Source organism: Haliotis asinina, chromosome 15 (assembly GCF_037392515.1).
Source record: "Haliotis asinina isolate JCU_RB_2024 chromosome 15, JCU_Hal_asi_v2, whole genome shotgun sequence".
NCBI lineage: Eukaryota > Metazoa > Mollusca > Gastropoda > Lepetellida > Haliotidae > Haliotis > Haliotis asinina.
In genome coordinates this window covers 44,770,359-44,791,592 of record NC_090294.1, presented here as the reverse complement: position 1 = coordinate 44,791,592, position 21,234 = coordinate 44,770,359, and the positions used below count along the sequence as shown (strand labels likewise).

Below are 21,234 nucleotides of genomic sequence, written 5' to 3'. Positions count from 1 at the left end.
GAAAGGATGTAAGAGGTTGCCGAGGAGAGCAAGGCTTCCTTCCATATAGTAGAGGTTTCAAGGATTTCATGATGATGAAGAATACCAACAACCTTGGATTCAGTACCTATTCTAGTAGAGTAGCGGTGGGGTAGCCTAGTGCTTAAAGCGTTCGCCCATCACGCCAAAGGCCTAAGTTCGATTCCCCACATGGGTACAATGCGTAAAGGCCATATTGATTAAGGCCATTCTGCTTTCTCGGCTATTTGGTAGAAATGAATTCCGAGGTCAGCATCTGTCCCTGCGAATACATCTCAGGTTGAGTTGCAGCATTTTGTAACTGGCTAAAACAAAACAACTATGGACCATCCAATTTAGGGTTTGAAAACGCTCTGGGAGCCTACATGGAAACAAGAAGCTGTTATCCATAAAGTGGCATACTTCATTATTGACTCACCAACTTCTAGAATGCCATCAAACAATAAAGTAATTAATCGCTACAGAAGCTCAAAACCTTCAAGTGACCTCAAAATCCTTTCGAGAGGTCATATTCGTAAAGATTTTCTGTCGTCTTTCAGTATTTGCAACCCAAACATCCATTTCTGACTCATTTCTGCTCCGGGTAAATAATACCACGGGAGTAAGGGAGTGAATGAGTTTAGTTTTACGCTGCTTTTAGCAATATTCTGCAATATCACGGCACAAGAAATGGGCTTAACTCATTGTACCCATGTGGGGAATCGAACCTGGGTCTTTGACACGACGACCGAACGCTTTAACCACAAGGCTACCCTGCCTCCCTAATATCTCTGGAGGAGCAAAAGGATGACACAAGATTTGTAAGACATCCTGTACATAATTTGTACGGGGTAGTTACAGGAACGTGTAAGGAATAAAAAAATGTCTTTCTTTCGATCAAGTTCATTAAACAGTTGAAGTAATGGTGTTTCGACAAAGTTTCATGTGACAGTTCTTTCAATGGAGATTTGAACTATAAATACGAAGTAAATATTACATTTGGTTTGGTTTGTTGGGTGTCTTGCACTAAGTCAATGTCCTATCCATATGTAGGTGATGTGTAATAATCAGGTCTGGACCAGACAATCCATTGAAAAACATCATGAACATCAATCTGTAATCGGAATACAAAGTCAGCCATGTTAGCAAGTCTGAATCCGGATCGCATTATTCAACTCTTCCAAGCATGGGTTGCCAAGGACTAATGTTAATCAGGGTCTTCGTGGTTTAAAACATTACCAACTCACTAAAATACATTCATTATTTTTTCAGGTTTATTCAATAAAATGTTCTTGGGAATGCAATAAGTGTGTCTAAACGGAAATACATGCAGTTCATGTCCATTAAATTATATCAACAAGAACGCTTCTATTCAAAAATATTCTCCTCGGAGTGGAATGAAGCATGCATGTGCATAGCCTTTTGGAATGTCATACTGAACATATTTTTTAAAACACCACAATTCTTAACATCAACCGAAACAAAGCTTCAGAAGAACCATACGACTGTCAATACTCTGTGATCCTCTGATCTTGTTTTCAGTATGGAACATACAACATCTCATGAGAAGACTGATAATCATAAAGCAATCATGTGTCATCTGATGATCACCTACTTCGAAAAATATTTTGAAATTATATTCAAACAAACATGAAAAAAGGAATGCCTCTTCTTTTGTACCAGACTTTTCCTTACTAAAACATCAGGTGAATGGTGAATCTTTCTGATCACCAATAATTCCATTTTAGTGGTGATTTGAAATCTGCGTAAACAGGTCTGCATTTCATTTCATTGTGTTCATGTACAAATTCAAACGTCTGTATTATGATCTTTCATTTAAGAAATGCTAATAAATGGTAACAAATTTGTTACTTTTGAAGAAGATCAATTCGACTTTGCTGTTTCAGCAACAAGATTTGTAGACAAACAACCCACTTGATTCATTAAGTCTTTACACCTGCCCACATATCAGAGTTGCTGGACAAACAGTCTTACTCTGGGCAGTAAAGAACCTCTTATTTGATCAAATCGTTCATTTTTCAGGCAAACACCAACATCAACACGACACAATTTGAGTTGGGAGGGGTTTGTAAAACAATATAACATGCTTTACCAACATAAATTTATTCTAAATGAGTGTGTACGCCAAGGTGGCTTGTTTTGTCTTTGATTATTCTCTTATACTCTCATATGCAGTCTATAACGATATATACCCTGGACTAGCATGTTTGCTTACAGGCCTACATGACACATGCTAAATTCAGATGTCCATAAAGAAACATTACCACAAAGTATTGATCTGACATGTTATAAGACTTACAACTGGAACAGTTGCCAGAACTCCCTGCTTCATTTTAGCACTAAAAGAATGACATTTTTCACTTACAAATCTTTTACAAGTATACTTCATGTGTTGTAATACAGCAAAGGTTCGTACAGATGAGGCATCATTAATATATATTTTTCCAAACCCATGTTCAGTAAAGGACTGTAGGTTTGTTCCTGATTTCAACTTAAGATACATGTCCTAAAATTGTGAAAAGAGATGGTGTTGGTAGGATCACTTTGAAAATAAAGATCTGATGCTGAATCAGCCCAGCGTATTGATCATCCCACAGTACACTGGAAAATCTAGGATTTTACCCCGCATATTTTCTGCATTTTATGAAATTCCCATAGAAATTTAACAAAAAATGCTGCATGCATGAAAGAAACCAAATATATTTCATGGAATTATTCACACTAACCAGAACTTTTCATAACTTTTCATAATGAAATTTTATATTGTATTACATTTTTTGCTCAAGGAATGAAAGCTTGCTATTAAAAGTATATGAAAGTAAATACAGCAAAATCATTAAAATGGTCACACATATGAAATTGAGCAAAAGCCAAAGTGTTGATGAAAGTAATATTTTGTGAAGGGATGTGTACAGGAACATATCTATGAATAACTTACTTTCACCCATTCTCTTATTTCTTCCCATCAGTATATTATGAAAATGTAATGAGGTAAGATATCCCAAACCATGTTGTCAAAGTAGACTCACTCATTATAACCATACTATTGAAAGGATGTTCAAAGCAATATTCCCCTGAAATAGAATATATGAAATTATGATATGAATTAAGCTTGCAAAAACAAACACTTATAAGTACTCTTTACATGCTAAATATCACACACATGTTTTCACCAAAGTAACAATGGCACCATTTTGAAAACCCTGAATATTAAAAAAATTGTCACTTGTAAATGATTAAAATATCCCATGTGTTACAAACCATGGCCTTCATAAGATCATAAAACACTATTTGTCATAAAACATTATTCCACTGAATTATGCTGTTTCCATCTGCAAATGTAAACAAAAGGGCAAAAGACAAAGCACATGTTGAAATCTGGAATTTGGGGTAGTGAAGGTGAAATTTTCCTTGGCACTGACATTACTTCATCCACAGACCAAGTCCACATACATACACAGTACTTTAGGTAGTTTTATGGCAACACACAGTGCTACTGTCTTTCTTAACATTTTGTTTAATATTAATAACAGTTCAAGCTATGTGAAGATCTTAGAACTCTGTCAGGTTGATCAGTGCTTTCAAACCAACCAGTCAGCGCCAAGGTTTCAGCCATTGTATATAGTGAGAGTGGCAGTCAGACAAGCTTGAAATTTGGGATGGTAGTGAAAAATAAATGTGTTAGGAAGCTTACATCTCTCACACATCCACCGTCTAGACAGTCTGCTCACTCTCCATCTCACCTTTATACACGAGATGTTCCAGGTTAGAGTCAATTATCTTACACATCCACCAACTAGACAGTCTGCTCACTCTTCATCTCACCTTTATACATGAGATGTTCCAGATTAGAGTCAGTTATTGACTAAATTACACACAAAAATGGAAAAAAATTTTAAGGTAGTTTTCATAAGGGTTGATAGTATTATTGAGAGAAATGCATGGTTTTAATTTTTTGAGAAATGACGAGTGACATTGTGCCTTTAACATCTTTTAGGTAGTCTATATGACTTGTTTGATAGTCTCTTATTATCAAAATATACATGTTCATGAGTATAAAAAATCTAAGTTGACGCAAGTTCCAACTGAGCTAAAGCTTTCACGTGAACCAATTCATCACGTCCTGTACAAAGATCTACGTTTACATTTTTCCTGTACCCATCTCAGGTCCTTCCCCTGGATTGTACATCTCATGTCAGTGACGCTTTAAGACTAGTCTTGAGCACAAAATGTAGTGTGACATTCACAGAATACTATATTCATTTTCCCTACTTCTCTGTTAGGCATCAAAATATACAAATCATGTCTGAACGTACAATGATAGATTTTTAAATAACATGATGAATATTAACAACATTTAGCAGTCTGTGCAAAACAATTTATAGTCTGCTACCCAAAATTTGTTTTGGGGCATACTGCAGAACATGTAAATCTTGGTATCTCAACTAACATTGGCATTTTAAACTTGAAGAAATTTTACTAGACTTTGTGTTCAGATAAGCATCCATGTCTTCTGATGGGCATTGGCAAATGAGGTGACTTTTGAAGGAATCACTTTATTTATCGAAAATATCTTTTTTGTAAGACATTTAATGCCTGAATTTTGACAATTAAAAAGTATTACTCTGATTATCAGCTGAGATCCTTTAGCAACAGACTCAATGTTATCCTTATATCCTTATCATATTTAGGTGAGTGAGTGAGATTAGTTTTACATTGGGACACCTGAAATTGGCTTCACACATTGTTCCAACATGTGGAATCAAACTCACACATTGTTCCCACATGTGGAATCAAACCAGAGTCCCTGATGTGACAAGCAAATGCTCTAGGCTACTCTGGTGCCCCTCAAATCGATGTGTAATGAGCACAAAATCATAAAATGTAAGCATGGCAATGTATGCCCTGTTTGTTTCTTGGCGCTTGCTTCATATCATGATCCAATTACTGATGAAAAAAACTTCAATCTGAAATGACTTTCATGAAAAATAGAAGTTAAACTTTCCCCACAGTGTTTTCTGTCACACAATTTACATTTCCTGTAGGAAGCTAACCGATAATCCATTGATGATGCTCAACACTAATAAGGATTAGCTTGCTATACAAAAATGATTTTCAAAAATAAATTGACATTATGTGTGTAGAGACAACAATATGAAATATGTGAAAACATGATTGACAATTGATCCAGTTATACACAAATTTCACAGGGACTTTGCAATACAAATATACATATGTATTATATACAAAAACAAAAATAGCACTCGACATGCATTGACACACACTACTACAACCCAAACCCTACCCCTTCAATAAATACTTCCTAATTCACTCAAAGCCATTGCATATGTGTATTATAAATTTCTTAACATGTAGTAATTGATTTGAAGCATTTACGAAATGATAAAAGTGGAAAGGGTTTCATTTTCTATTTCAAAATATAATCATTAGCAATATATACAGAGTGTACAATGTCATATATATACTTTTTAATGCTTCACAGACATCAGGTATTTATTTTATTTCAATTTCTTGTAAAGATCAGTCAGGGAAGTGATGAGAGTGATGTCCCTTTCATCTTGTCCTATTTCTTCTTGGGTGTCTCCCTGAGAGTGATCTCCCCTTGTTGTGCACCAATCAGCAGAACAGGGTGTACTTTGTGATGTGTGATCATACCCACCACATCTTTGAATGTCTGTGGAATTAAACAGACAACAATGACATAATTTGTCAAAATTAGACCCTAAAATCAGTCAGTGAATTCTCAGGAGGTCTGAACATGAATATAATTCATTCTTCAAGGTATGCTGGACTTAGCTATAAAGTGTATTAAGGACCAGACCTATTTATCTATTCTTGCACAAAGGTTAAACTGACAAAACAGATATATAATGGACACTTTTAAAACAAGACCGTAATTACATGATTATATTGAGTATATGACATGTTACATGCTGACAGTAATGACTAAAGGTATAAAACCACAAACATCGAATGTAACACAAGTTATTTTGGGGATTACACTTTTTCAGTAAAGTACAAATCTTAGTACTTTTGGGGGTTGAGTCCCATCTGGGACCAAATTGCCAGCACGCAAAGTCAGCCACCTAACCCACTCAGCCACCTCAGCTTCCACAAAAGAGTTGGATTACTGTCTAGACTGCACACTTTGTGAACCCTTCTGATAAGTGAAATTGATTCGCATGGCTGAAGTGAAATCATGAAATGCTGAGTCATGCTCTGTGTGATCATGGAAATCATAATGCTTATCTCCCTTTCCTCAACTGAGTGCACACTATAGTCAAGAAAATATGGGAACTCTGCTCAGCGTCACCTGTGAGATGGTCCCTTTAATCCGCTATTATTTAACCAATCACCACCATTCATTGGTTTGAATATATTAAACAACAGAAACAGCTATTCTAAAACATCCCATTGTATTAATGGTTGAAGGAGAACACCAGAAATGTAATGAAACTATGAATGATTTTACTTACAATTTCATTTGGCTTGTACTCCCCAAGTGCGTAGCGTTTGTCTTCTCGTAGTCGAACTTTTAGGTTATTGACTCTGTCTTCAAACAGCACCTGCATAGTGTATGGCTGATTTGGGTCCTTATCACTGATCCTTACCAAGTACGTCCCATCCTGGCAACACATGAACAGATTACACAGGGTTTTACCAAAAGTAAACATCCAAGGTTCAACCATCACTAAACGTTACAGGTCCTTCCTGGCAATATGAGGTTGTAATGGTGTAGTTGAGTGTATGTTGAGAAAAATACTCAAGAGCCGGGAATGAATTAGTGGTCATGTAGACCACTTGGTTGTGTGGACAGTGGTCATGTGGACAATGGTCTTGGACAGTGGTCGTGTAGACAGTGGTCCCGTGTGGACAGCGGTCATGTGCACAGTGGTCGTGTGGGCAGTGGTCATGTGGACCGTGGTCATGTGGACAGTGGTCGTGTGGACAGTGGTCATGTGGGCAGTGGTCATGGCTGATGTGAGCAATAACAGAAACAGCTTACAACTCCTGATGGACTGTAGGTATTTTTGTTTGTCTCATCAGATGTAGCATTTTTGGTATTCTGTGTCCATTCTCTAAATTTGTACTAATGGACTCACATTTGTGTGTCTGATTCTCTGAAAAAAGCCCTGACTACATAAATCTCATGTTTTAGTGAACTCTTTAGTGAACAACATCTATTTCCAACTTGAATATATGACTTGTTGTTATGGAGAAAATCTCCCCTAATACTTTACACTGCTGAGATAGTGTCTAAAGAATAGAAAGCAATTATCATCCATAAAACATGTGATGTATTCATGTTTCCAAACGCCTTCCAAGAAGGCTAAATGCCTACAGACCTGTCCCTCACTGATTAACAATAATGAAGAACACAGTATTACAATCAATCCACAGTATTACAAACTAGAACATTTCACAAAATTCTGTAGTTAAAAACAGTATGACAACAAAACATTAATTAACCTTGTTGAGGCATAATATCATTATGAACAGAATTAATCATTTCAAAATGAGCCCGTAGATTAGCAACTTCATTTGATTTTTTATCCTCAAGTCCATGATGTACAAATAACATATACATGTATATTTTAAACCATAAGGGAACACAAGAACATGGAATAGATTCATATTTATTACATAAAGGTAATTGTTCCAGAAAATACTGAGAATTGTTTTCTTGGAAAAGTTCTCTTCCTCAGATTGTCATGTCACGTGATGTTGCTTCTGTCATAGGCATCAGTGGCCTAAAGTTTAAACGAGTCCAAACATCACGCCGAATTCCCAACATGGGTACATGATGTTGCTGGAATATTGCTAAAAGCAGCTATACTTACAAGCTTACTCTTTCAGGGTAAAAACAGTGTTTCTTCAAGCAGCTACACATCCTGGTCTTTGTCTAACCCCACTTATCCTGAGTGGAGAATCTGAGTTTCACTTACCTTTCCTACGCTCTTAAGCCGTGTGTTGCCATCTGTACGATTTATCTTCCCATGATACCAGTCGTACTTTGACAACGGGTCCTGCAACCATCATCATCACACATGGTGTCATTATCATCAGTCATCACCAGAAATTATCGGAACTGACATTCCTGTGATGTCCTGTATAACATCTTGTAAATGAAACTATGCAGTTTTTGTTTGTTTGTTTGTTTGTTTGTTTGTTTGTTTGTTTGTTTGTTTAAAGCCACACTCAGCAATATTCTGCACTCAGCAGTCTGTAAATAATGGACCAGACAAATCAGTGATCAACTGTATGAGCACCAATCTCTGTAACCGGTATACAATAACTTGTGACCAAGTTAGTGAGCCTGACCATCTGATCCTGTCAGTCATGCAGTCAGTAGTCAGCCTATGTAGATTTGAGGTTATTTTCCTCAATTTGACAACTATGGTAATGAACAGAATATAATATTCATCCCTATGTCATATTATGTGTAGGACACTTGCTCTTGCATGGGGTATACCAACATTTAGGGACACAGATCATAAACAAAGTATCACATGGGCTCTCTTTTCAGTAGTCACTGTGACATGTATCCTATTCTGAAATAGGCATTGTCCTACGATTCAGAATGCACTGTGACATGTTTCATATTCAGTAGGCACTGTGACATGTTTCATATTCAGTAGGCACTGTGACATGTTTCATATTCAGTAGGCACTGTGACATGTTTCATATTCAGCAGGCACTGTGATAAATCAAAGAGACTCACCGGATCAGCAGTCTGCGCATCATCATATATTTCCTCCTCCTCGTCATCATCATACGTAGGGAGGGACACGACCTCCACTGTGGATGTCACTGTAGGTTTCGATGGGGGCAGCTGTAAAAATACTTTCTATATGAAACTCTTGCAATGGACACAGTTCACAAAACAAGCAACACTGTCATTTCAACTCTATGTTAAAATTTGTATTTCAGAAATGTGACACAAGACCTTCCTGTTCCGATAATTAGCGTGTCTCAAACATTATTCATCAATATAGAGTCAATGCCAACATTCCCTTGATACATGCCATAAAAGTTAAAATAATTTAAAAAATGAAAAGAGACTAAGAATGATTTATGAATATATAATAGACATCAATATCAAAGTAAATAAATAGACATTCTTTTTCAAAAAACAAGATAAAAGAACTTGCTCACATATTGGTACCACATACCAAATGGAATTAAAAAATAAAGAAACGTCAACATTTTTGAAATACCTGATGTAAAATTATTTTTCCATTATTTTAGAGCAATAAATATGTATTTTTCATGGCACCACACCTCAAATATCTAAATGGTTTTGTGTACCCTGTATGCTCAATATATGGAATACCGTATAATACACTTCAACAAAAAAACAGTAAAACAGTTTGTATGTGCGTATATTCAAGCAAAATAAGTAAGTTATGGCAAAGCAAGAAATAGTTACAGATCAAATTGCCATTTATTCATGCAGGAAAGGATTATAAAGCCATGCAGGACAAATGAAGACATCAACATATTACAGTGGAAGCTGTCAAAACTGGCATTTCTCCAATCCAGCAAGTTGTCAACACCGGCATAAAAAATCTCAGTCCCTTACGTGACTTGCACATGTATCATTAGCTCTTCAATCTGGCACATTGTCTAAACTGGATTATTTTTTCAGTCCCAATGAGTGCCGGTTTAGACAGCTTCCACTGTATGTACATACCAGGTTAAATGTAACAATGTCTTCCCACAAACAACTGTTTGACTCTCATGCTAAACAAACCACAGTTACCTGTTAAGCTAAAATGTTCTCAATCCGTGCTGCGGTAATGTGAAACATATGGATTATCATAGGTTTAAAGTTAGTTGTATTATATTTAATCACAAGGAAAAGTATGGGGACGAAGTGTCAAAATTGCAACAGCATATTATCATGACAAGGCAAAACAACATTCTCTGAGTTGAGTGATGTGTCAAAATTATCATTTCAGCTCTTATCAATAACTTCAAAGGTGTACACTTATATATCTCTTAGAAGATCACTGTGGCAAATTGATATAAAATACATATCCCATATATGTACATATTTTCAACAAAATATTTGAGACAATTTATTCCAAAATTTTCATTTTTTTTTTAATTTTATGACAATATTTATTCAAACTTTGATTCATAAGGCCCCAGACTATGTTCAAAGAGATATTACTGAAAAGTTTTAGATGTTTTAAGGCAAAATGAAACCTCTCTCATTTTGTTTGCTTGTTTCTTTGCTTGTTTGATTGCCACACTCACTAATATTCCAGCAACTGGTGTATGGCAGTGGTTTGCAAACAATGAAGTCTGGAAAAGACAATCCAGTGATCAACATCATGAACACTGATCTATGCAATTGGGAAATGGTGACAAACCAAGTCAGTGAGCCTGACCACCCGTTCCTGCTGGTCACCTCTTGCAACAAACATGGGTTGACCAAATTCTAACCCAGATCTTTACTTGTGAGATAAGATCTGAGGAGTGAGTGAGAGAGTTTAGTTTTACGCCACACTCAGCAATATTCCAGCTATATGGCGTCAGTCTGCAAACAGTAGAATCTGGACCAGTGAATACAGTGATCAACAGCATGAACATCGATTTGCGCAATTGGGAACCAATGACACGTGTCAACCAGCCTGACCACCAGATCCCATTAGTCGACTCTTACGACAAGCAGAGTCATCTTTTATGGCAAGCATGGGTTGCTGAAGGCCTATTCTACCCTGGACTTTCATGGGCCTAAGATCTGAGGACACATGGCTGGGATGCCTCTATCAGCTGATTGCACCCAGAACTCAGGTAACCTGAATGTTTGCTATAGTTGTATGACGAAGACTGTCTTACTTCATAATGTTGAAAATCAGTTCATATTCAATTAACACATATTATTCTCCTACTAGGATAGGATACTATGTACATAACAACTATCTAGATGTGTGGACATAAACACTTTGGCAAAAAAGTGAATATTGTGAGTTCATACTCAATACTGATGTACTCTTCCTCCTAGTAAGACAGAATGCTATGTACCTAACAACCATTGCAAGTAAGGAAATAAAACAATTTGGCAAACAAGTTTTGTGATTATTTTGCAGGAAACAAGCTCCAAATGTCAGCAGAAATTTACGACAAATATATCATCTAGTCAGGGTAGAAAATATAAATAAATTGTCACACAAATCTAAGTAGGCTTAATCTGTAATAAGAAAAATATATCCAGTAGATACTATTTGCCTTAAGAAATTGGATGATACTTGCAAAATGACACACGTAAGTAAGCGGGTTTGGTTTAACACCGCTTTGAACAATATTCCAGTTATGTAATGGCATGTCAGTTTAATGTAGGATTATCGGTTCCGGTCCCAGACATTTACCATTTTTGAGAAACCCATGCACACGGTAGTTGCTGACAAACCAAGAAACACGATAAATCCAACTAGGATTTGAACCCACATTCAGAAGATCCTGCTGTGCCTATGGGAGACAACTCTTCATGTCAATTTACAGAATCTTAGACCATCAAATAATGTGAGAATCACTTATATACATGGATGTGACTGTTACTTAATAAGTAATAATTAATGTATTTAGCAACAAAAATAGAAAGTGTTAATAAAGTGAAATGCATTTTAATGCTAAAGAAGTGCTTTTTGTTGCGAGAAATTAATATGAGTAATTGCAAATTTGTCACACCACACTCTAAACCATTTAGGTCATACCGATTCTTTTGCCTCAGGAGTCACAGGCTCGGGAGGTCTCGGGGGGAGGGGGGGTCCGCTATCATTTTGCGGTTCAACCGTTTCTTCCTTAACCTTTTCCTCCTTAACCTTTTCGTCCTTATTTGACGTTCCTTTTGTAGGTTTTAACTTAGATTTGAGGTCTGAAATTGATCAATATCTGTATGATTACTGTCAGTGTAACTGGGCACGTACATTTCAACACGTCTGAAACAGACATCAATATGCAATCATGCAGTATTATCACATAAAGCAACATTTGTCACCAACATGCAGGGGTCGTGACAGGCTGAAATGAACAAGGAATTAAACACATTGGTTGTTTTCAAAAGCTGAAGTGGCTTTACATGCAGAACAGCTCACAAGGCAAGTAGGGACGAGGGAGGGGCACTTTAAGTTCATGGATTCCACTTTTCAACATAACCAGGTCAAACCTCTATTAGGCATTAGGAACATTTCTAACCAATAAATCAGTTAAAGGAATGTGTTCTATCTGTTAACAAACAAATATCTGCCTCATCATTACATACTTGGTAAATCGATTAAATAAATTACATTTTCTTAATCATGAATGAATGAGCGAGTGAGTGTAATTGTACACTACTTTCAGCTATATTGCAGCAATATCACTGTGGAGGAAACCAGAAATGGGCTTCACATATTTTTTATTATGAATGAGAAGAGACTTGATGCTATGAGGTAACTGAGTCATCAAAAAGACCCTGAATATTTATAACGTTAACTAGTCTCAAGATGATTCTGTATGAACTCTCCGTTGTGGAGGACAGTGCTTTGACAGGGGAAGATATTGAGTGACATATGAGGATTTAGATTTACAGTGATTTAGTTACAGCAGAAAAGCTTGTGGAATTGTTTTGCCCAAAACATTTCCAATGTATCTGTCTTTATTTTTCATGAAGGGAACAATTATAAAGTAACATAACTACATATCAATACATATTCTGTACACTGTATTATGCACAAATACGGGAAATCTTTTTTAACTACTTTTGTTATAATTCCATTTGATGATACTATTTTATCAGTAGATGCAATATCAGCATAAAATATTGTTTAAAATGTTGCAAAATCAAAACTTGAAAAACTATTCTGGGGTTTTTTTTGTAGTGCATTCATGTTTTTGGGTATGTGAGAGTTTGTGCCACCCACATGGCACAGTCAGCAAGTGAGTCATAATCTAATAAGTTTTGTTTCTCAGTGCCGTCATCATGTATACCAAGAAACTATCATATATCTTCGCGATTCAGAAATCAGTTATATCAGTTCACTGAAGGCAAATGTAAGTATGCAGAGAGTGAAAGATCTAATTTTAATACGAGTATTTTACAAACAATACTTTTACCAAAATTTTAACAATTAAAATACAAGGTATTGTTTTGTAAATCTCACCAGTGGTTCTTCCACATTATTTTTTAATTCTGATGTTGGAATTCGTTATCATCTATACATTTTAAAGAATGCTCATATGTCACAGTAAATCATAAAGGTGCAATTTGTTAGTTTAAGCAGTACCATGCCCATTATAGGCTAAAGGCCATTCAAGTAGAGTTATCTCCCTTTGATTGTTTTCAACTCAACAGAGAATTTGAATTGCACTGAAAACGTTCAAATAGTTGTATTATATCCTAAAAGTACTGTTTTTATGCTTAGTACACATTCACATGGATATTTCATTCAAATTCACATGATGCAATGGTTTCTTAACAACACATCATGCACAAGCAGCATTCAATTTCCCCCCAGTCTAAGGGAGATAACTTTTAAGGGAAACAACTAATGTCAACATGTAGACTCCAACCTTCGGCAGAATGACAGTCTTCACCCCAGTCTCTTCTTTCATTTTAGCAGGAGGTTTTGGTTTGGATGGAATATCTGGCCTTGAATTCATATCATTAACCAGTGACTTAATGCCACCAAACCTGCTGCTAATGTTGGAAGGAGAGTTTTTCTCCTCAGTTTTCATGTCAGGTAGTTTGGGAATTTCGGGTTTGGGTTTGAGAGGTTTTAATACAGGCATTGGACTCTTGTTATTATTTGAATCTTCTGATCTGCTCCCATCTGAAATAGACACCATGTACACTATATGAAATACACACCATGTACATATACATGAAATAGACACGGTGCATATATACACGACATCATGTAATATATCATGTAACAGACATCATGTAATATATATATCAACACCATGTATATATACATGAATAGACACCATGTAATATACATGATATCAATACCATATACATATCATGAATAGACACACGTACATATACATGAATAGACACCACGTACATATACATGAATAAAAACTATATACATAATCATGAATAGACACCATGTACATATACATGAAAAGAAACTATGTACCTGTAAACAAAAAAGACACCCTGTGTACATACATGAAACAGACATGTTTATGTAACATGACAATCACACATGTTATATGAAAGTTTAGTTTGTTTGTTGATGAACAATATTTCAGCTAAGTGACCATTGTCTGCCAAAATCAAGTCCAAATCTGACAATCAAGAGATTAATATCATGGGCAAGAATCTTCACAACTGGGTTACAATGACACATACCAACCACCTTAACGAGTCTGACCACCCAATCCTGTTACTCGCCTCTTACGACTTGCATGAGTTGCTGAAGATCAATTCTGACCCAGATATTCACAGGTTACACTGACATGATGAAAACAAGATCACAGAAACTGAATCATTGAATAGACTTTATCATCAAACACCGCTGGGAATCATTACCTTCTTAACATAAAAAATCACCATCATACCAAAACTCACCCGAAAATATGTTTGTTTTATCTTTTGACTTTTCATCTTGGTTTTTCTCATTTTTCTTGTTTTTGTCGTCCACTGTTTTATCATCTGGGACCTTCCTTAGTTTCCCAAGAGCACCTTGGATGGCAGACAGTCCAATCTGAGGCACTAATGGAGAACTGGCAGCACTTTTCTTCTCCTTTTTCTCCTCATGTGCCTTCCTTGGGGGTGGTTTGATGACCTTTGGCCGATGTCCATTTGGTGGAGGTGGGGGAGGAGGAGTACCTGTATCACATGGAATGAGCTGGTGAATCACTGACTGCATCATCTGCATCCAGGGGATTAAGTCTTAGGCCAGAATTAGGCCAATTTTTATGATTTGTTACATATCATTCTGGCTTATCACTATTTTGATCTGGGTGCATCTATGGCTCAAAAAAAGCTGGGATTCCATCTGTGTTGGCCTGAAACCTGGCAATCTAGTTTATCTGTCTTGGACTGAAACATGGCAGTACAGTTTATCTGTCTTGAGCTGAAACATTGCAGTACAGTTTATCTGTCTTGGATAGAAAACATGGCAGTAGAGTTTTTCTGTCTTGGACTGAAACATGGCAGTACATTTTATCCATCTTGAACTGAAATATGGCAGTTCAGTTTATCTGTCTTGGTCTGAAACACTACAGTCTATTTGGAACATTGAGTTTATCAGTTTTGGACTAGAACAATGTCAACTTTGCAAAGGATTATGCGTTAATCAGTTCTGGACTGAAGCATGGCTCAGCAAATTTAACAGATGCCCCTGCCATAGACTTTCAAAGCTGTCTTAACACTAAGATTGTCACAAATGCCATACATTAAGATTAACTTAGGACAATCAATGTAGAAACACTGCAGACCAGTCTAGTGACAGACTGTAAGAACAGAGATTACTGGGTCAGAAATTGAAGTTACACTGGACAAGAGCAAGGTCAGGTAGGATGTATCTGGATAAATCTGGATAAGCCTTAATGTGCCCCAGACAGAAGAGGAGGACGTCTGTATAGTCCTAATACTCACCAACATCTTCTTCTTGGTAAAAATCCTGAAAAACAGAAAATCACAGTTACAGTCTACTTTGGTCTCTTTGTTAAAAAAGACATTCAGTTTTTACCATTGAAGATCTGTATAATGATAATAACATGTGCACCAAACTCCATGCACAAGGTGAATGCCCACAGCGCTAACAGTCCAAGTAGGCATATTATTACCCTGGATAACTGAAGCTGCCGAAGGCGCATATTCTGCCCTAACTGTAGCATACATCATTCACAAATTTTGTGAGGGAAAAATTCTCACCTGGTCGTCCTCATCTGGGCCGTCATAGATATCATCTGGAACGAAATGGAACACTGGCATTGATAAACTGACTTCTTGAGTATGTTAACCCGTGAAGGCCCCGGGGTAGAATAGGCCTTCAGCAACCCATGCTTGCCATAAATGGCGACTATGCTTGTTGTATGAGGCGACAAATGGGATCGGGTGGTCAGGCTCACTGACTTGGTTGACACATCATCGGTTCCCAATTACACAGATCGATGCTTATGTTGTTGGTCACTGGATTGTCTGGTCCAGACTCGATTATTTACAGACTGCCGCCATAGAGCTGGATTATTGCTGAGTGCGATGTAAAACTTAACTCACTCACTCACTCGAGCATGCTAACAGGAAGAGATTATATTTCCATGGAAAAATAATCACTTGATCCTTGCTATCTTAATTCTTGATAACTATACTGACAAGTCAGGGCCCATGAAGGTCCCGGGGTAGAATAGGCCTTCAGCAACCCATGCTTGCCACAAATGGCGACTATGCTTGTCATAAGAGGCGACTAACGGGATCAGGTGATCATGCTCGCTGACTTGGTTGACACCTGTCACCGGTTCCCAATTGCGCAGATCGATGCTCATATTGTTGATCACTGGATTGTCTGGTCCAGATTCGATTATTTACAGACCGTTGCAATATAGCTGGAATATTGCTGAGTGCGGCGTAAAACTAAACTCACTCACTCACTCACTCACTGAAAGATATCTAGCAGAAAAGAAGAAAAGTGACAAAGAAATGCTATGTGACACAGTTAAACTGTAATTGTCTGAATTGTATTTCATTCTTTTGGACTTTTTCACCTACCAACTGGTAATTTTCATAAAAAACAATCTGCAATCCCAGATTAATGTAGCATTTGTGCAAAGCATCAGTATCAATACAAGGTAAAGAACAGAAACCAGAATGAGCCTTACCATCAACAGGAGGTATTGGAGGTGGAGTGTCCTGAGAAAAAAACGAAGAGATATTTAAAGATGTATTCTTCATATTTCTTGAACCAAGGAGAATTCCTTTACATTTAAATTGGTACATAATTAAGTCAAGTTGCTGGGGATATAGAAACAGGCAGGCAGTTATTTTGAACAATGTCAACATGACCACTGATTCATTCCAGGCTGTGATGTAATTATCTGTGCATGCCCTCCACTACACCATCATAATAATTTACCGGATCCTCATATTATCAACAATGAGCTGTACAATTTATTAATGGTGATGTCCCCTTGTACCTCCACTTTTAAACTGAGGGTAAAACCCAGCCACCATTATACATAGAACAGTGAGTGTCAGAATGGTAGCAAGACGTAACGTATGTAAAGCTTTAAGCTTTCATTTAGGGAGCAGCACTCACCACGTTTCGTGGCCCTCAGAGAGGTGGATCCTGTCTCCTTGTAAGACAAGGAACTGGTTGTTTCTAACCCAGTCTGGCTTCCAGCCCTTATGCATATTCAGAATGGTAGTGAGACAGTATGTAAAGCCTTCCTTCAGAGACCCATCACTCACCTCATGTTTTGTGGCTCTTGGGGGTGGAGGCAGGGGCTGTGATCCTCGTCTGTTCCCCATGGGAGGGAGTGGTGGCGCCTTATTACCAACTTTCTTCGGGAAGTTAGTGGGAGGTGGTGGGGGCGGATTATCTTCATCAGGATCCTAAATGATGGGGGTCAAACTTCATCAACCAGCATAGAGTGCATATGTCTATTTCATGCTGTATGTTATCTTTTGAGCTATATCACCCACACAAAACAGCAGTGTCACAGCTATATCACCCACACAAAATAGCCAAGTTACAGCTATATCATCCACACAAAACAGAAATATCAAAGCTATATCATACACAAAAAACAGCAATGTTACAGCTATATCACATGCATAAAACGTCAATGTTACAGCTATATCATCCACACAAAACAGCAATATTACAGCTATATCATCCACACAAAACAGAAATATCAAAGCTATATCATCCACACAAAATAGCCATGTTATGGCTATATCATCCACACAAAACAGCAATGTTACAGCTATATCACATGCATAAAACATCAATGTTACAGCTATATCATCCACACAAAACAGCAATATTACAGTTATATCACCCACACGAAACAGCAATATTAAAGCTATATCATACACACAAAATAGCCATGTTACAGCTATATCATCCACACAAAACATAAATGTTACAGCTATATCACATGCACAACACAGGAATGTTACAGTTATATCACCACACAAAACAAGGATATTACAGCTATATCATCCACTCAAAACAGCAATGGTACAGCTGTATCACTCACACAAAACAGCAATGCTACAGCTATATCCCCACACAAAACAGCAATGTTACAGCTTTATCACCACACAAAACAGCAATGTTACAGCTATATCACACGCACAAAACAGCAATATTAAAGCTATATCATACACACAAAATAGCCATGTTACAGCTATATCACACGCACAAAACAGCAATATTACAGCAATATCATACACACAAAACAGCAATATTAAAGCTATATCATACACACAAAATAGCCAAGTTACAGCCATATCACACGCACAACATTACTGCTATATCACCCACACCAAACAGCAATATTAAAGCTATATCACCCACACAAAACAACCATGTTACAGCTATATCACACACAAAACAGCAATGTTACAGCTGTATCATGCACTCAGAACAGTAATGTTACAGGTATACTGACCACATAAAACAGTCAGCAATGTTACAGCTATATCAGCACACAAACTAGCCATGTTACAGCCATATCATACACACAAAACAGCAATGTTACAGCTATATCACACAAAACAGCAGTTTTACAGCTATATCACCACACAAAACAGCAGTTTTACAGCTATATCACCACATAAAATGGCCATGTTACAAATATCATCCACACAAAACAGCAATGTTACAGGTATGTCGCCCATACTAAACAATCAGCAATGTTACAGCTATGCTCCTAGCTCCTTACTGGTGCTGGAGTTTTGTTCACAGAAACAAGCCAATAAATGCCTCACCGCATATACTTCATCTGTTTGCACTTCCTCAAATTCATCATAAATCTGAAAATGAGACAATTCTCCATTGTTTACGGCACACAAATGACCAACAACTTGTGACTAAAACAAACATGATTAAGTGAATTTATGTAAACCTCCCATGTTAGTGGTAATTTGGGGTCAGTTTCCACTGTTGTACTCTGTGCTGGAATCCAGAGCATTTAAACCTGTTTTTAACCATTTTAATCAAAGAACAAATTCATTTTAAATAGGACAGAAACAATCTCCTATTTAGCAACATTCCCAAATAAGAAAAGGATTTCTCAAATTGTACCCATGAGGGGAATCGAACCAGGGCATAACAAGCAAACACTTTAACCTCTTGGCTACCCTCTGCCTCTAAGGCTAATAGTGACTACACTTCTTGCCTGGTGATTTTATACAGGGTTTTGGGAGAGGCACAGGCTAAAATTTAATTAATTCAATTACAACAAAGCTTGGATCCTTTGATTTTCTCTATGCTAGTGACTTCTGGAACAAGACGAAGGCTTGGCTCCAGCAACAACTGATGAAAGGATGCCCACCATTCAGGCAGGACACCAAGCCCCAGCCAATGTTGGGAATCAAACCTGGTCTTCTACTTGATGAGTGAACACTTTAAGTACTAGGCTACCCTATGATCAGATACAACCATACAATACCTCTCCTGGCTCCTCATGCTTGGATGGGTTGTAGGGACTAATTTCTGGAGCCACATCCAAATCAAATTCATCGTAAAGTTCCTGTGAATCCTGAAAACATACATCTCACATAAGATTCTTTACATAACAATTACCCCAAGCACTATGGGCACAAATACAAAACAAAGAAATTGTTTCCTAAAATCACTTGGGTTTCAAACAAGACTCTACAGAGCAATGTTAAATCAAGCATACATTACCATAAACTTGACTTCAATTTTCATTTTAAAATTGAAAATGAACCATACACAAAAACCTTTTAACAAAAATATATTTGAGTTCCAGGATCAGCAGGGACATATCTAGACCTGCTAACTGGCCAATATCTGGCACCAAGTCCACAGTAAAAACTCTAGAAACATTACTACAAATTTCCTGATTCATGTTATACCAAAAACTGAAATACATTATGGCTTTTTAGACTTCTATATGGTTTTTCAGACTTCCAATTTAAGCAAAATAAATATTTTCAGGTTTGTATGTATTTCAGTTCTAGTGAAATCTTTGAAAACATACATCCCCAAAAGATTTGAGGAAATCCACAGAAATAATATTAGCTTCCCTGAACACCTTCCCAGTCAATCTCCACCATAACACCCCCTTGGACACACTCACACATCCACCAACACACCCACCAACAGATCCACACCCACACCCGCACCTGCACATGCACACGCACCCACAGCCACAGCCACACTCACATGGACCAACATACCCACATCCCACTTTCAGTAAGGTAAGCCATAACTATACACCTGGAAATTAATCAAGCAACACCCCAATTTTTTCTATTGGAGCAACTTTGAAGTGTTCTGACAATCAAAATATGCCGGGTTGATATAGTTTGACACTTTTTTATTCAACAGACGATCTCTGACAAACAACTTAAAGGGAAAAAGTATCAAGACTTTGCTTTATTGCAACGAAATCCAAATTCTTAAAACTGTCTTAAATTCATGAAAAAATGGACACAATTTACTATTCATCCACAGACGTTGTTGTCAGGTGTATTAACACAAATGTCACATGGAAAGAAAGAACAGTCATCTGAGAGTCTGCACACCGACTTTCATCAATATCTAGTGTGTCCTCCCTGCGCACGCACCACCGATTCCAGACGCCTCCTCATTCCTTGGATGAGTCTCCGGATCTGATTCTGGGGGATCCTGTTCCACTCCTCATGCAGGGCAGCCGTCAATTCGTTGAGATTATGGACTGGTGGGTCTCTCTGCCTCACACGACGGCCAATAAAGTCCCACAAATGTTCAATGGGGTTGAGGTCAGGGCTCATGGCAGGCCATGGAATTCTGTCAATTGCATTTTGCCGCAAAAAATCATTTACAGCATGCGCCCTGTGAGGTCTAGCATTGTCGTCCATAAATATGGGTCTCGTTGCCAGAGGATGGTTCTCAAAATGAGGTACCACAGCCCTGTCAAGAACCTCCTGTTGGTAACGAACACCGTTAAGGTTGCCACGGATGGTAATGATATCCAACTTGCAGTTCATGGAAATGCACCCCCATACCATAACGGAAC

At 37.4% G+C, this 21,234-nt stretch overlaps 1 protein-coding gene across 6 annotated transcripts in view; it reads right to left on the bottom strand.

Moving 5' to 3' along the window:
• Positions 1-1,249: 1,249 nt before the first annotated feature.
• Positions 1,250-21,234, bottom strand: part of LOC137265181 (B-cell linker protein-like) — a 64,100-nt gene continuing 44,115 nt past the window's right edge. For 4 of the 6 annotated variants that reach the window (XM_067800516.1, XM_067800518.1, XM_067800519.1 and 1 more), the window contains 12 exons: positions 19,660-19,749; positions 18,977-19,021; positions 17,450-17,593; positions 16,861-16,891; positions 15,917-15,951; positions 15,638-15,662; positions 14,606-14,866; positions 13,600-13,859; positions 8,762-8,872; positions 7,986-8,066; positions 6,516-6,665; positions 1,250-5,713 (listed from right to left, as the gene is read on the bottom strand). In XM_067800516.1, the coding sequence (XP_067656617.1) occupies positions 5,603-5,713; positions 6,516-6,665; positions 7,986-8,066; positions 8,762-8,872; positions 13,600-13,859; positions 14,606-14,866; positions 15,638-15,662; positions 15,917-15,951; positions 16,861-16,891; positions 17,450-17,593; positions 18,977-19,021; positions 19,660-19,749 (1,344 nt within the window). In that variant the 3' untranslated portion in view covers positions 1,250-5,602. Of the gene's footprint in view, positions 5,714-6,515; positions 6,666-7,985; positions 8,067-8,761; positions 8,873-11,762; positions 11,924-13,599; positions 13,860-14,605; positions 14,867-15,637; positions 15,663-15,916; positions 15,952-16,860; positions 16,892-17,449; positions 17,594-18,976; positions 19,022-19,659; positions 19,750-21,234 lie in introns of all 6 variants that reach the window. The other 2 variants (XM_067800521.1, XM_067800517.1) reach the window with 1 other exon arrangement.